Source organism: Primulina tabacum, chromosome 11 (assembly GCF_025594145.1).
Source record: "Primulina tabacum isolate GXHZ01 chromosome 11, ASM2559414v2, whole genome shotgun sequence".
NCBI classification, from domain to species: domain Eukaryota; kingdom Viridiplantae; phylum Streptophyta; class Magnoliopsida; order Lamiales; family Gesneriaceae; genus Primulina; species Primulina tabacum.
The window spans coordinates 6,051,473-6,066,114 of NC_134560.1; the positions used below are offsets into that span (position 1 = coordinate 6,051,473).

The window sequence follows — 14,642 nt, forward strand, 5'->3', positions numbered from 1 at the left end:
ACAAAACAATAACTAGTTCAACAAAAAGTCCCATAAAGCAATGGAGAATAGCAAGCTAAAAGAAAAGGACATGGATCTTAAAGATAACAAAGTAGTACAAAAACATCACAAACACAATTAGCCATTAAAACCGTTGAAGTTGGACACGACGAAGATAATTCAAAGAAGTTGTATTATAGAGAAAGCAAATAGAGCTATTTAATTGCTCGAGTAATGAATACATATTATATAAAAAAAAATTAATTAGTTTCTTATGATATAAATTTGGTGATATTTAAATTAATTTGATTAAATGGAAAAATATTTATGTAATTAACATTCTAATTACATTTTTAAACACATTGGTCTTCAACATTTGAATAAATAAATTAATCTTTTTATATATAATTATAGTTAGACATGAACACAAATTAAGAAATCTAAAAACGTATACCCTATATTATGAAAATAATATAAATAGTTTATTTTTCACACTACTTAAAAATTAAATATTCAATCATTTACACAAAAAAAATTTACGCAATTGTATTTCAAAACAAAATTATAATTATATAATATAATGTTTTCAATTAAATCTAAAGAATAATCATATTATTAGTTATGGTTCAATTTTTTCTATAATTATCAATAAGGTTGACATTCAAAAATATTATAAAATACATTTAACACATAGAAACCAAGAAAACAAAAATATTTAACATAATATAAACGATATCCGACTCATCAGTTTTTTATCAATAAATTTTTTCATATAAAATTCATGCCCCGAAAAGGAGAATCATGTGTTATGCCTTGTCATGTGGAAAGAAATGTGCACTTTAAATACACTTCTGTAATATTACTATCAAGTTAGCGTGAAATTTCTCTTTCCACCTAACTTCGATTACTCATTTATTTATCAAATAAGTTTAGACTAGATATAGCTATTATATGGATCGATCGAGAGAGATATCCCTCCTTGATTTAAACAATGACTTTAAAGCTTTTATGCATGTATGTAGGACCGATGTTTTCTCACTAGACGAGCAGGAAAACACCAAGTGCTTCACCATGCAAATGTTTCATGTTTGTCACCTTTTCTTAAGTTGCATGTGAGAAATACATCAAGAAGCTGGCATGCTAGGATTTTCCTTGCGCAACTGACTTGAAAACAAGAGCATCTTGATTTCTTTAAGATGTTCGAAAGCAACAATTTATGATCATAATTTTTAGTTTCGAGTGTTCGTCATAAGAACATAAAAGAGATCTAGTTGGAGAATTACATAAAAGAGATTTTATCCTCTTCTAAACGACTAGTGAACGACTCACGCGCGATTATGTTTCTCAAATTAATGTATTTATTTGTTTTCAATCACCAAGAGGAGTATTATTTATTTAATTTTAACTATTTGCTTGCAAGAGCCATCTCATATCCTTGTCAATTTGGGTCGTCAACTTTACACCATGGCATATGATTTGAGGTGAATTTTACTTATTAATCCTTTCTGTTTGCAAGAAAGTATAACTAAAAAATAAAGAAAACTAAAAGTAACTATTCTAGCAAAAAAATAAAAATGAGGACCAAATATATTAAGTAGGATCGAGCGTTCGTCGTTTTACAAAAAATTATAATTTATAATAATGTTAAAACTCAAATCTTATAAATCGAACAACATCCAAAACGTCACGGTTCGACCACTCACTCAAGAGAGACAATAATTACATCCCAACAATCATCATCCTGATAATTACACTTTTTGCAATAAGTGAAAACCAAACTCTTGACCTTGACGTTTATACAAATTATAAATCGTCATTTTACAAAAAAAAAAAAAAAACAAAACAATAACCGATGACAATTAACTCAAATTTTTTAAACTATACACCAGTTCAAATGTCAACATTCAATCATTTTCTCAACAAAAACTATTGTTGCACCCCGACACATTATATACAAAGATGAAAATAATTTAGTTCCTGTTGAATATGTGTTTCATTGGATGCTCTGCTGGCCCTTGTGATAAAATTATAATGATCAAATTCATGACAAAATTATAGCATAAGAACGAAAAGATTAACGCAGCATAAAATCCCCCTTTAATTATATAATATAAAGAAAAAAAGAAACCAATGAATCTCTACAGGTGATAAATGAGCATCATCGCTAGCCTCTAAATGAACTTATCTAATCTCCAAGATTTTTTTGAGCCCGGAGGCCTGAAGTTTTCAAGCTGCAGATTAGAGCTTGAACGAATCTCGTTCAATACTGAGTCACCTTTTTCTGATTTGATGATCTCCAAGATACCTCCAAGAACTTCGGCTGCAAGCCCAACTTCTACAAGACGCCCTTGTTCTTCTCCACCTTCATATATCAAACGCCCAATTGCAGAAAGTGCAACAATCTTTTCCAATATAATTTGTGCAAGAATACGACTTAGAAACTCTGCTGCTCTAGGGGCATCGTTTACAGCATCCTCCAGGACAGAGAGAACATATTCAAATCTGTTCGAGAATGAATATTTATTCAGAAAAAGTAATATACTAATGAGTTATTTTTGTCAAAGTCAAGTGGATGTAGCATACCCTTTAATGAGCTGATCCTTGTTTATCGTGCCATCTTGACGTTTTACAAGGCTAACAAGCAGCTTCGCCAAGAGATCTCTTTCCACGTCTTTTCTCTCAAAAGAATCGGTGACCCAGATAGATATCATAGATGGATAAAAGCTGGGGGTATTCAGATCCTTGATGCATAAAGCAACTTCATTATCGTCTCTCGCACTGGAAAAAATGAAGACAGATTTTCAAGTTAACCTGTATCAGTGCATAATGCACAATGTCTGCTATAATTCACCAAATTGAAGTCAATAGAAGTGAACGTCCTCAGAACAACATTCAAAGTTCAAACAACCAATGAAACCATGATACACACTGGCGGCCAAACAAAGTTGTAGGTATAAATGCATTCCCTTTGTCATCTAATTCACGAACCCACTACCACTTCAAACATGATTAAATACTTGAATAGAATATTTCTTAAATTCCAATTCATCATCCAAATACCATTTTCAAAGGAATATTTCTTACCCGTGCAGCTTGTTTATCAAGGAACTATTTCCTTGTGAATTAAAAAGATGGACACATCACACTCAGTCTATACCTTTGCATGTAACTAGTTTCTCGAGGAGAAAATCAACAATCCAATAACAAAGATTGGGGACCTATTCAATACTTTTTTTTTTACAGAAAACACCCTGGAATTGAAGAGCATAGAAACAAGAATACTTGACCTTTAAACATGGAAAGACTGGACACTCTCAAATCCTCAAAAGATGATCACACCAAGAAAAAAAACATTGGTTTTCAGGTAAATTACCAAACTTGTCTCTCTCTTAGGGTTTTTAGATTTATCATGCAACTTGAACTAATGACATCTTCCTAGTTTCATTAATAAAAACAAACATACTGGAGACTTGGTCATACATGTAGAACTCCTTAATTGTAGCTATGGACTTGTCCCGCAGGTGCTCTTCCGGCCACACTATTTCTGAAGATACATCTTGCATACTTATTGGGGGTACACCACGACTAGGTCGCGAAGCAGGAATATAACTATCAAAGCCATGATCTACATTTATAATTTCTCTACTCCCAAAGGCAACTCTTTGCTCTGGAGGAAGTGGCTGCTCATAATTGGGCGGAGCAGCAAACGTGTCTGGCATATATCTAGGTGCGAAATCCTCTCTTTGGCCATAACGATCTGGCATTGGATTGAATCCATTCAGAGCAGGTCCAATCATACTTGCATTACCAGGATTTGGCGTCTCAGGCAAAGGAATACTAGGTGCTGATTGCTGCCCCCTGAAAGCCATTCCCCTGGCAAGACCACCTTGAGGCCCAAGAGTTATAGGCTCATCCCCAAGAGGTCTTTGAGACAGAGGAACAGACATTGTCCTACTCTCAAGCGAATGCTTCTCCTCAGTCCTAACATCCTGAGAACCATAACCATGTACCTGAGGTTGGACAGCACGGAAGCCACTCATCTGGGAATTTGGAGAAGGCAACATACTAGGAGTTCGAGGAGCAAAATCGACAGGTGGGCCGCGTCTGACAGAGCTACCCATACTCGGACCACGGCCTAACCTACTAGCTTGTGCCTGCCTCTCTTGAGCAGCGTCTCTGTGTACCTCCTCGATTTTTTTTGGACCTTCAACTTTCCGCCTCTGCTGCCACCTATTCTTTCTAAGATCAATAACATCTTTAAGCATGAACCTTAACCTAGATGACAGCTTCATATTATTTGACAGCTTAACCATAATGTCAAAATAGGCATCCATGTGTTCCTTTGCTTTAGGATGATCTATCATCTCACCAATCGTGCTCATCAATTTGCACAACGCTTCGATATTTTCCTCATCAGGAGTCTGATACTGACCCAACAACTTATTAATGCACTCATGCATTATTCTCGCAGTTAACATTTTTTTCTTGTACAGCTCTCCAATTAGTCTAATATTACCCAACATGCGTCTCCTCGCTTGGAGTTTCTTCACTTCTCTCTCTTCTGCTGTAAGCATATTTTCACCTTCTTCCTCCACTTTATTTGCCTCCTCCTCCTCTCTTTCCCCCCTCTGAAATTCTTCTTGACATTTGTTCAGGAGCAGCGTTTTGAAAGTGATTGTTTCATTGTCCACTTTCAAATTAGGTAAATCTGCTGCAAGGTGAAAACAGAAGTCGGCATACATTTCACAAAAGGTGGGCTCCATCAGAGCTTTATCAAAAATCTGGGAGATCACACCAGACAAAGTAACAAAATTGTCAATATTCACTTGTTTCACTTGCTCGAACAGCTTCTCAAAGTTTTGTGGGGTGAGCTTGTTCAATATGGACTTTAACTGCCTCTGTTTTGCTTCTTCCTCATCAGTTGTCTTACCCACCTCATACTTTTTGTCAGCTTTGTGCATGACTTGCAGTGGAGTCTGAGGAGAAGGAATCAAACCCTTCTGGAAACCAGTTCCTCGTTGCCATCTGTCAGAATCAGAGGTATTTCTTTGCAGGTCTCCCTGTGAACCAAGGGGCTGAATTGGCCCAGAGAGAACGGCCCCAGAATAGTGGACGGATGTCTGTCCCCGTGGATTCCTCAGAACACCATAATTGCCTCCCTGACTATTTCGAAACCCGGCAACATTACCCACATAACCAACATCTACTCGCATATCTCCTCTACCTGACACGAGGGGTCCAGGAAATTTAACCCATTTGTCATCGTCCCCCAAGTCACTTCCACGACGATCTAACCTCAAGCCTCCGATGGGCCTATCAATATTTCGTACAGGACTAGGGTGTGGCTCACGTGAAAATTGGACATTAGATACCATCAATGCATCCGCAAAACCAGAATTGATTTCAAATCCTTCTGGGAGATCAGTACATTGCTCTGCAAATATGAAGAGGAAATCACGAGGGTACCGTTTTATCACCAATCCATTGCCATCTCTATCATCACTTTGAATTTCATTATTTGAAGTTTCTAACTGCGGAGTAGGGATTTCAGCATCATTTTCCCATTCATCTCTAATCACAGCTGGTTTCCCAGTTAACGAGGTATTTTGGTCAGGCACATCCACAGATGTCTGCTCGATGCTAGAACTTGAAATTCTTTCTAAATCCTCTGAGAACGTCGCAGTTTCTTTCATTTCCTCAGGACCCTTATATACCATATATATATCGGAACCCGTACCGGCAGCATCTGCTTTTTCATACAAATCTTTTTTCTTGTTCTTTACTTCGGGCACAACACTTTTTTGCACATTTGTATCTGACAAGATTTTCTCATTTATGATAGCTGGAGAAGGAGAAATTATGCAATAACTACTGGAGTCATTAGAAGGCCTTGCGCTAATGTTCTCGGTTATGCGTAAAGGCATGTCTGAAATTTTAATATTTATATCTTGTGAAGATAAACCGTTCACAGACGCAAAATTCTCAACGCCTTCAAAATATGATATGTGAGTAGACTCAAATACATGATCATCCACTTTAACATCATAGCCGCAACCTGAAGACTCTTCTATCATTTGCTTTGCCCGTTGCAATAAACCATCTGCGGTAGATGCAACCTCCTGCAGTGAGCTCTCCTCTATTTTACAAATTTCTGATGATTCTGAAGGAAGAGGTGTCATTGATGCATCCAAACTATTCTGATCGGTGATAAACACTATGGCTTCTCCATGTTCCTTTCCACCAACTGTGTCAGGTTTTAACTGTCTGCTTTTTATGTGTGAGGTGCCTAAACTCTTAGGTGTGTCACTGGTCTTCCTTTCTGCAGCACCTTCCTTTGAAACATTGGAAGCCTCAGAAGACGCACCTACAGTTGTTGACAACAATTCCTTCACAGGTTCGGATACCATATCAGTTCTCGATGAAGCAGATTTAGATTCTACAGCTTCAGTTTCTAAAAGTTGAGGAGGATAATTTGAATGAGAGGTTGATTGCCAGCTGACCTGAAAGCGTGAGTTAATAATTATACCAATAAGCCACGATAAACTAGCTCAGAGTGAACCACCACATACAAGAGGACTTAAACTACATATAAAATACCTGATCCTGGTGGACAATGTTCTCTGCTTTTTTCTGTTCATTTTTTATGGGATCAGGCACAACTATTCCATTACTTGCTTCCTCAGCAAATGTGGTTGACTTTGGTGCAAAACCATCAGCAGCAGCAAATGTAACAACTGATGTGGTGGGCACATTAACCTCCACATCAACAGAACCAGATGGCAACTCAGATTTCAATGATGTTCCTGCTCCAGGCTTTGACTCTGGCAAAACACTAGAAGCCAAGGGCCCAATTTCCTTTTGTGGCCGGGGCGAATCATCCATGTGTGACTTTGAAGGCTTCAAAGACTGCACTTTTCTGACAGATATAGAACTTGTAGGTTGTAATACCTCTTTCTCCCCATTAGGGTCAATGGCTGGCTTCATAGTTACCTGCAGAAAATGATATAAAAAGGTCATGACATTTTTAAAAGCCGACTCCGTCCAAATTGACAGTGTACACATTCGAGACATGGTTTTTACAAGGCTAATGTGACAATACAGCAAAAATAGTTTCACACAAAGCAATAACCTGGTTATAGAATTTCGGTGGCTGAGAAGTGGGTGGAACCTGACTATTATTAGGAGGAACAGAGCTAGTAGCAGGAAAATAGAAAGCGGCATTGTAAGGATTGGAATAAAAATTCATGGGGTGATTGGGAGGAAAAGATGGAATATGCTGTGATTGAGGTTGCACGTTAGAATGTGACCTTGGACCAGAGCCATCAAGCCTCAACTCTTCATGAGTTTCTGGATGAGTGATCTTCACGGTTCTACGAGAACCGCTATATTTGACAGCCTGCTGCTGAGGAAACTGTGGGACCATATTCATTCCCAAGTTTCCCAACTGAGGACCCATTTGTGATGGAAAGTTCAAGGCATGTCCTTGATGCATCATTCCTTGAGCCTGCAGCGGATGTGGTGGAAGACCTGAAACAAACATGGGCTGCTGAACTGATGGGTTACCCAGTGGTAAGGGAAATGGCATCGGCATTGGCAATTGCAACGATGTTCCTGACATAGACTGAGATTGAATTTGTGGATTAGGACCGCCAAATTGAACAGTTACTTGTGGCTGGTGAAATTGTAGCTGCATGGGCATCCCAGGTACAGAGAGTACAGAAGGCTTCTGACTTTGAGTCATGGGTGGTGAAGTGGAAACTTGAATATCCCTCCTAGACATGGACACTGGCTGAGATTCACCAGCATTAGATTGGTCAAAAGTCCCAGCATCCTTCTTTGTCGGAAGCTGTTTGGGTATGGATGAAAGTGGTTTTGCAGGAATAGAAGTCCTTGAAGGTTGATGCCGGACCTGTCAGAAAATCATCATCAAATCATACGGTGAGCAATCGAACTTAACATTCTAATTGCTGTCACCTGCAAGCAAATTATGTGATCTAGACAACAGGCACATTAACAAACAAAGAGACGTTGATGGTAGGTAGCTCAAAATCTTGTCATGCTCAGGTAAAATTAGATATAAAGAAGGTATCGTGGATTGCTGCTACAACTGTAAAACCACCAATCATCAGAATCCTTAAAGTTGAATCTAAGGGTTTTCTCTCCTTATTTCAAAAGGCAGGTGAGAGAAAAATAATTAATTTAACTTCTCTGCTGAAGTTACCTTGACAATTAGATGCATTTTCCCCTCCAAGAAAAGGATAATAAAATATCTTTAGCTTTCTCACATAACATATTATTCATTACATTTTATCCATTCAATCCAAGCAGACTGTCAAAAACTCAAAATTAACCTAATATTATGCAGCATCCAAAACAACCAACTATAATCTTATCGAAGTTCAAAACTTTGATGGCAGAAAAGGAAAGCATCTAGCTATCATCTATTAAACATTTGGATAATAGAAACAACAAACCTGATCTTTTTTTTGCTCATCCAAATTCGGTGGTGCAGAGCTTGTTCGAGCAGGTATCTAGAAACAAATCAGAAAATAATCGTGTTTCAGGAACTAGAATCATTAACGAGTAAAAATGGGGCGAGAGACATCAAGTGATTCTTTGCACAATCAGACATACCTGCACACCATTCATACAACCAGGACTTATGGATCCAAACTGCAAGGGAAATGACCTCGATGCATCTCCTGGAGCTGGAAAGTGGAAACAGGGTAAAATTTGTCAATCACACTATTGTCTACAAATCACTATCTTTATCGCAATGGTATACCAGTAAATAAATGCTTGAAAAAACATCAACATATTAAACTATTTAAAATCATTTGTCATACGTTTTGCTGGTGTAGTAGGGGCCTTGGGTTCAGAACTAGCAGTAGAAGGATTAAATGATGGAGTTGCAACAGAAATATCAGAAGATGAAGGCCTTGGAACAACTTGGTTGAGTAGTTGAGGAGTAACATCCATCAGATTGACATTGGAAGCTGAATTGGTAACTGGTGCATTAGACAATCCTAAATCAAGTCATAAAAATAGGTGCAATCAGAAAACAAAAACCTGGAAACATAATATCAAGGAAGATCAAATTCTGTTAGTGGCAGATTAATATTGATCTTCTCTTTAATTGAAAGTTTGTGTCGTAATGGTTTTGTTTTTCCTCAACAACTATCCCACTTCAATTCCCTCCATTTTTCAAAATAACCTTCAGAAGCCATCAATCCTTACCAATCACATCAATCTTCAAAATATGTTATCCAATCACTATATCAAAAATGTTTCTTAACCTCTCCCATGTCTCTTGTATCCCTCTATCTAGAGAAGGTGACAGGCAAAACTTAAATCACTTAAGTTTGCACAAGATGGCTACAAAAAAAAGTGCAATATAACCATTGTTGTTACAGGCACGCCTTCGGATCCAGGCTCTCCAGGTGCAAGTTTGTGCACTCAGAGATACCACATCGAAGAGGATCACGCCTACATGACAAAGTGCAGACTCCAGCTAGGCTACAAAGCATGACAGCCAAGGTGCAACTTTTTGTGTCCTATGATTTTTTTTAACGCACAAAAATTAGGGCTCTAATATATCTGGGGGAAATATCCACGGTTTACGTCTTTCAACACATCCATCGCTGGAGTGAAAAAACCCAATTTTTTCACGCACAAAAAAACACATCCTCCTTATCCTATGATGTAATTGTGTAGTAAAGGAATCCAAATATATATATTTGTCCATGAAAAAAAAAATCCTCTGTGTCCTCTAATGTAATTTATTTTGAAGGAATCTGATAACACTGAATCAACAACTTCAAACCAAAATATTCTCCAGCAACGACGATGGGCAGCAAGCTTCAGAAAGTTTTATTAGCACTTTCTTAGGTATTTTAGGGTGATTCTTATTTTTTACTTTCATGGTGATTACAATCATTCTATTGAATAAAATTTAGTAGTTTATTGTTTAATCATCATTTTGGCATGTTATTTAGGTTTTATTAGCTGAAACTATGACTTCAAGGGCAAATATCTAATGCTTAGGTCTGAAAAGCATAGTTTATCGCTGATAACCACAATTTAGTGGCTTAAATCTGAATTTAGAACATATAATTCACATGCTTCGTGAGATTTTTTAATCATTTGACTATGGTGGAATTCAATTGAGAATAGTTTGACATATGTATATATACATATCAATTTTTCACCTCATTCTGCCTTGCCTTTGAAAGGTGTGTGCCTTGGGCTCTCCTAGGCCCCTCGGCACCTGGGTTTCACTTGTGTCCTCAATAACTATACATATTACTGGCAACAATTTTAGTTGATTGTTCTGGACAATTTTGTCCTCAACATTTTAAAGCTTATGTGCACATAAATAAGATTCCTCGAGAACTAATCAAAAGCATCTCAATCCTCCCGAAGAGAAGGTTAAATAAATACAAATTGGAGAAAGAAAACCACTCACTGTTGACCGGCTGCTGTTTATGAACATCATTCTGCAGTGCCTGTGATGTATATGAATTACCATAACCTGTGCTCACATTCGGACTTCTTGGCCTCGAATGCACTCCTGGTGCATTGCCATTATATTTCTTAACACTGCATTTCACAAAACAACACACGAAAGCAATTCACTAGACATCGTCAAACATCCATTATCAATCGATCAATTCACGCATAACCACATGCATGAACAAGAACAAGTCGTAAATGAGCGGAAAAAACCCCTAATATTAAGTTTAATTATATGAAAAGCGTACCCACGATTAGAAGAATTTAAGGGGGCGGAGGTGCCACCACCACCCTTACCGGAGACGCTCCCGGGAAATTGGTGCTGCTGATTGAAGCTTCCAGATCGACCTGTTTTCTTGTGCTGCGTAGACTCAATCCTGTCAGCCCTTGATTGATTATGGGACATAAATCCTAATCTTCAGGGAAAAAAAATCTCCGATCAATCAAAGTCATCGAAACCTATAATTTTGACGCACGTAGAAAGGGGAGAAAGAGAAGAAAAAGTCTAAACGGCGGTTAAGCAGTTAACGAAAGATTGCGTTTTGGTGCTGATTAAACTAAAATTACCTGGAATGTAGAACGTCAAATTAGGGTTTTCTCATGGTAGACATGAATGGCGGGAACGATGACCGATATCCAAAGAGCAAAATCAAAAGGAAGAAGGAAGAAGACGAAGAAAATCTGTGTTGAGATCAAGTGATTAAAAAGTACGAAGATTAAAATCCCAGTCCCAGTGGAGAACAAAGCATAGCTGTAATTGTCAACGTGTAGTATGTTTGTTATACTGTTTCGTATATCATTTTATGGATTTTTACGCGTGCGACGAATTAATTTTATTTTTTTTATAATAATAAATAATATTATTTACATAAAAAATAATATTTTTTTAATAATCTAAATGAAAAATTCATAATTTAAGTTTTTTTTTAATGACCATATGACATGTAGCGTACCGAGATCGGGTTCGTGCCAACATGATTGTACAATGAGTTCTTATAACAACTATTTCGTATCCATTCATGCTCTACGAAAACGATCAACTCAAATTGCTATAAAAAAACGTTCACTGTAACCCATTATAAACTCATTTAAATATCTAATTTTTATAACGTGGGACAAGAAGTATCACAATCACTCCTCTTTCAGAACGCGACGTCCCCGACCCCTCGATTCACCGGTATCGAGAATCTAAAGGTGGCTCCTACAGGTTCAAGAGGTGGCTTCCGTCATAAAGCATTTTGCCCTGCAGGCTCAAGAGATGACTCACATGCACGTAGCACTTTGCCCTGCATAACACTTATTTCTCGGTGTTCGTGATCGTCTCTGATACCATTCCGACACACCTCGAGCTAGGGCCTCCTGCGCTTGCGTGACTACACAATAGGCTCATATAGCAACTATTTCGTATCCTTCCTCACTTTAACGAAAATGATTAACTCAAATTTCTATAGAAGTTCATTTCTAGTTCATTATAAATTTATTTTAAATCTTTAATTTTTATCATGTGAAAAAAGAGATATCATATTATTAGATATATGGTTTTAAGATTCTTCGGTTGGGGTGAGTATGATTAAAATACAATGAATTATTTGAATTTAACAAAAATTGTTTTACTTAAATATAAAATCATTTTAAATTTTCTCACAAATCCAAACGTAACCTCTAGTCTTCCCATTTCCAATATTTTGTTGAAAATAACTTTTGACACATGTCTTGATATCATCTAAAACTTCAAATGACTAATAGCCATAAAAATGATAAAAATAAAATAAACACTAAACCCACTTCCTCCCCATATCTCCACTCTCTCAATCACACGTCTCAATTTCCAGTGTATTTTGAACAGATTGCATTTCTTTTGGATTGCAAATTTTCAAGTTTTATTGAATTTGTGTAAGGTTCTCTCTATTTGACACCAATATTTTACTTTTCATTTGTGGTTGCTTTTTCATTCATCCGATGAAATTTATATTTGAGTTTGATTTTTTTTTTTTTTTGGGTTATGTTTAACTTAGTTATTTGAAGGAAATATGAAGTTGCTCGGAATTTCAGAAGTGTTTGCATTTTTTTTTTGAGCAGGTATTTTGTTAGACGTTCTCACGAATATTTATCTGTGACACGGGTCAATCCTACCGATATTCACAATAAAAAGTAATATTCTTAGCAACAAAAATAATACTTTTTCATGGATGATCCAAATAAAATATATGTCTCGCAAAATACGATCCGTGAGACCGTCTCACACATGTTTTTGTTTTTTATTTGTTGATTCGCCTAATTCTCAAATGCTAGATCGATAACTTTTTTATTTTATATTCTGGTTCTATTATTGCTTGGTATACGGGGTTTACCGTGGAGCCCATATACTCCGTCAAACATGGGTTGTTGGATCTTCCATCAATGCTTTGCTCTTATGTTATTATGATCGAATTATCTATCTTCTGTTTGTTTCTCTCATTTGTGTGGAATTTTGGCCATCGACACAAGCCCTTATTTTCATTCGACGATTTGCGTGAGACGGTTTTACGTATCGTATTTTGTGAGACGAATCTCTTATTTGAGCCATCCATGAAAAGATATTACTTTTTATGCTAAGAGTATTACTTTTTATTGTGAATATCAGTAGGATTGACTCGTGTAAGAGATAAAGATTCATGGAGACCTACTCTTATAGAAACGAGTCAAAGATAATAATTGTACATGATAATTTGGGTTTCGTTTGGATGATTACATTTAAAAACGTTTTTAATGTTCTAAAAGTGAAAATAACTTAAGTATATGTTTAGATAAATTTTTTGTAAAACGTCTTTGAAAAATATTTTTAAAATATGGTTTTCAAGTATATTTTTAAAATAACAATTGATAAATATTTTATAAATGATTGAAATCAAAACATATTACTTTAAAAGTTTTTATATAATAATTGTCCAAAACGTATGTTCATTCTTAAAATACATTTTATAATTGTGTAAAAATGATTTTTTTATGTACTCATCCAGACAGAATCTTGGTATTTATATTTGAAAATATATTTCATTCCCAAATTTTAAATGCTAATTTTTTAATAATCATATTTATTTTTATTTGTTCATTACTTTTACTGAAATAAAGAGAATTTAGTTTCTGAATTAAGAAATTTTAATGAAAAATTCAGACTTTTTAAATTATAATTAATAATAATTAACATAAGTACTATAATTTTTTGTTCGATAATAGCACATTCATGAATTTTGTTCGACAGATCATTGTAACCGGGAGATTATCTAGTTTTTATCTTTTCGGTTTTTTTTTTTAAATGTGAACTATTTGTTAATTATTAGATTATATATATTATTTATTTATTTTTTTTAGGATGCTTATTTATTTAATTTTTGTAATATTTATATCGACTATGGTCGGATCAGATATCTGTCTCCCAAAATTTAGTAAATTACCCATAAGATGATCTCATAGGAATTTTTGCATAAATTAAATATCATGTACCAAACATAATATGAGGAAAATTGAACTCGATTCTCCTGTAAAAAATCAAAGTTACTTAAAACTCCATGTGAAATTTTGACAGGTGTTTAACCCCATTATTTAAAATAAAAACTCATATAAACCTCAAATTCGTAGTTGTAAATTTTCGCGTTTTATTTGCGTTTGATGACATGTTTTTCACATTTTATGCTTCTAAATACACAAAATGTCATATTTGTAAAATGTAATTTCATTCATTTTATTTATTAAAAGCTAAAGACCTTATATTTTTTTTAATCGAAAATTACCCGATACCAATTTGAAATTAAAAATTCAGCGCAAACGCGACACTTTTTGAAAAATACTTGACCGAGCTAGTCACATTGAGTACACAACACCCCATACAAAATATTAGCAAAAACTTGTGTGAGACAGTGTCACAAGTCGTATTTCTGAGACGGATATATTATTTGGGTCATTCATAAAAAAATATTACTTTTTATGTTAAGAGTATTACTTTTTATTGTGAATATCGATAGAGTTGACCGGTCTCACCGATAAAAATTCGTGAGACCGTCTCACAAGAGACCTACTCCAAAATATTCATCCATAATGCTGACAAGACAATATGATGAGTTTTTTATTAGTTTAATGTGTTTTTAAGAAATATTTATCAAATTACCATATTT

General features: G+C 35.6%; 1 protein-coding gene across 1 annotated transcript; it reads right to left on the reverse strand.

Moving 5' to 3' along the window:
* Window positions 1-1,838: 1,838 nt before the first annotated feature.
* Window positions 1,839-11,240, reverse strand: LOC142517762 (eukaryotic translation initiation factor 4G-like). Its single transcript, XM_075620191.1, has 11 exons — window positions 11,059-11,240; window positions 10,740-10,907; window positions 10,445-10,578; window positions 8,826-9,005; window positions 8,614-8,687; window positions 8,454-8,510; window positions 7,109-7,888; window positions 6,577-6,969; window positions 3,460-6,479; window positions 2,563-2,757; window positions 1,839-2,481 (listed from the first exon to the last, which is right to left on the reverse strand). Exons 2-11 carry the CDS (start codon window positions 10,895-10,897, stop codon window positions 2,151-2,153), a joined length of 5,322 nt encoding a protein of 1,773 aa, XP_075476306.1. The 5' UTR covers window positions 10,898-10,907; window positions 11,059-11,240; the 3' UTR covers window positions 1,839-2,150.
* Between the last annotated feature and the right edge of the window lie 3,402 nt (window positions 11,241-14,642).

What these genes read in the sequence shown, in the direction of transcription:
- LOC142517762 (XM_075620191.1), bottom strand. Translation starts at nt 10,897, where the DNA reads ATGTCCCATAATCAATCAAGGGCTGACAGGATTGAGTCTACGCAGCAC. An exon ending in GTTGTATGAATGGTGTGCAG is followed by an intron (nt 8,511 to 8,613) that starts GTATGTCTGATT and finishes ATTTGTTTCTAG; the next exon opens with ATACCTGCTCGAACAAGCTC. An exon ending in ATGAGCAAAAAAAAGATCAG is followed by an intron (nt 7,889 to 8,453) that starts GTTTGTTGTTTC and finishes ATTTTCTGACAG; the next exon opens with GTCCGGCATCAACCTTCAAG.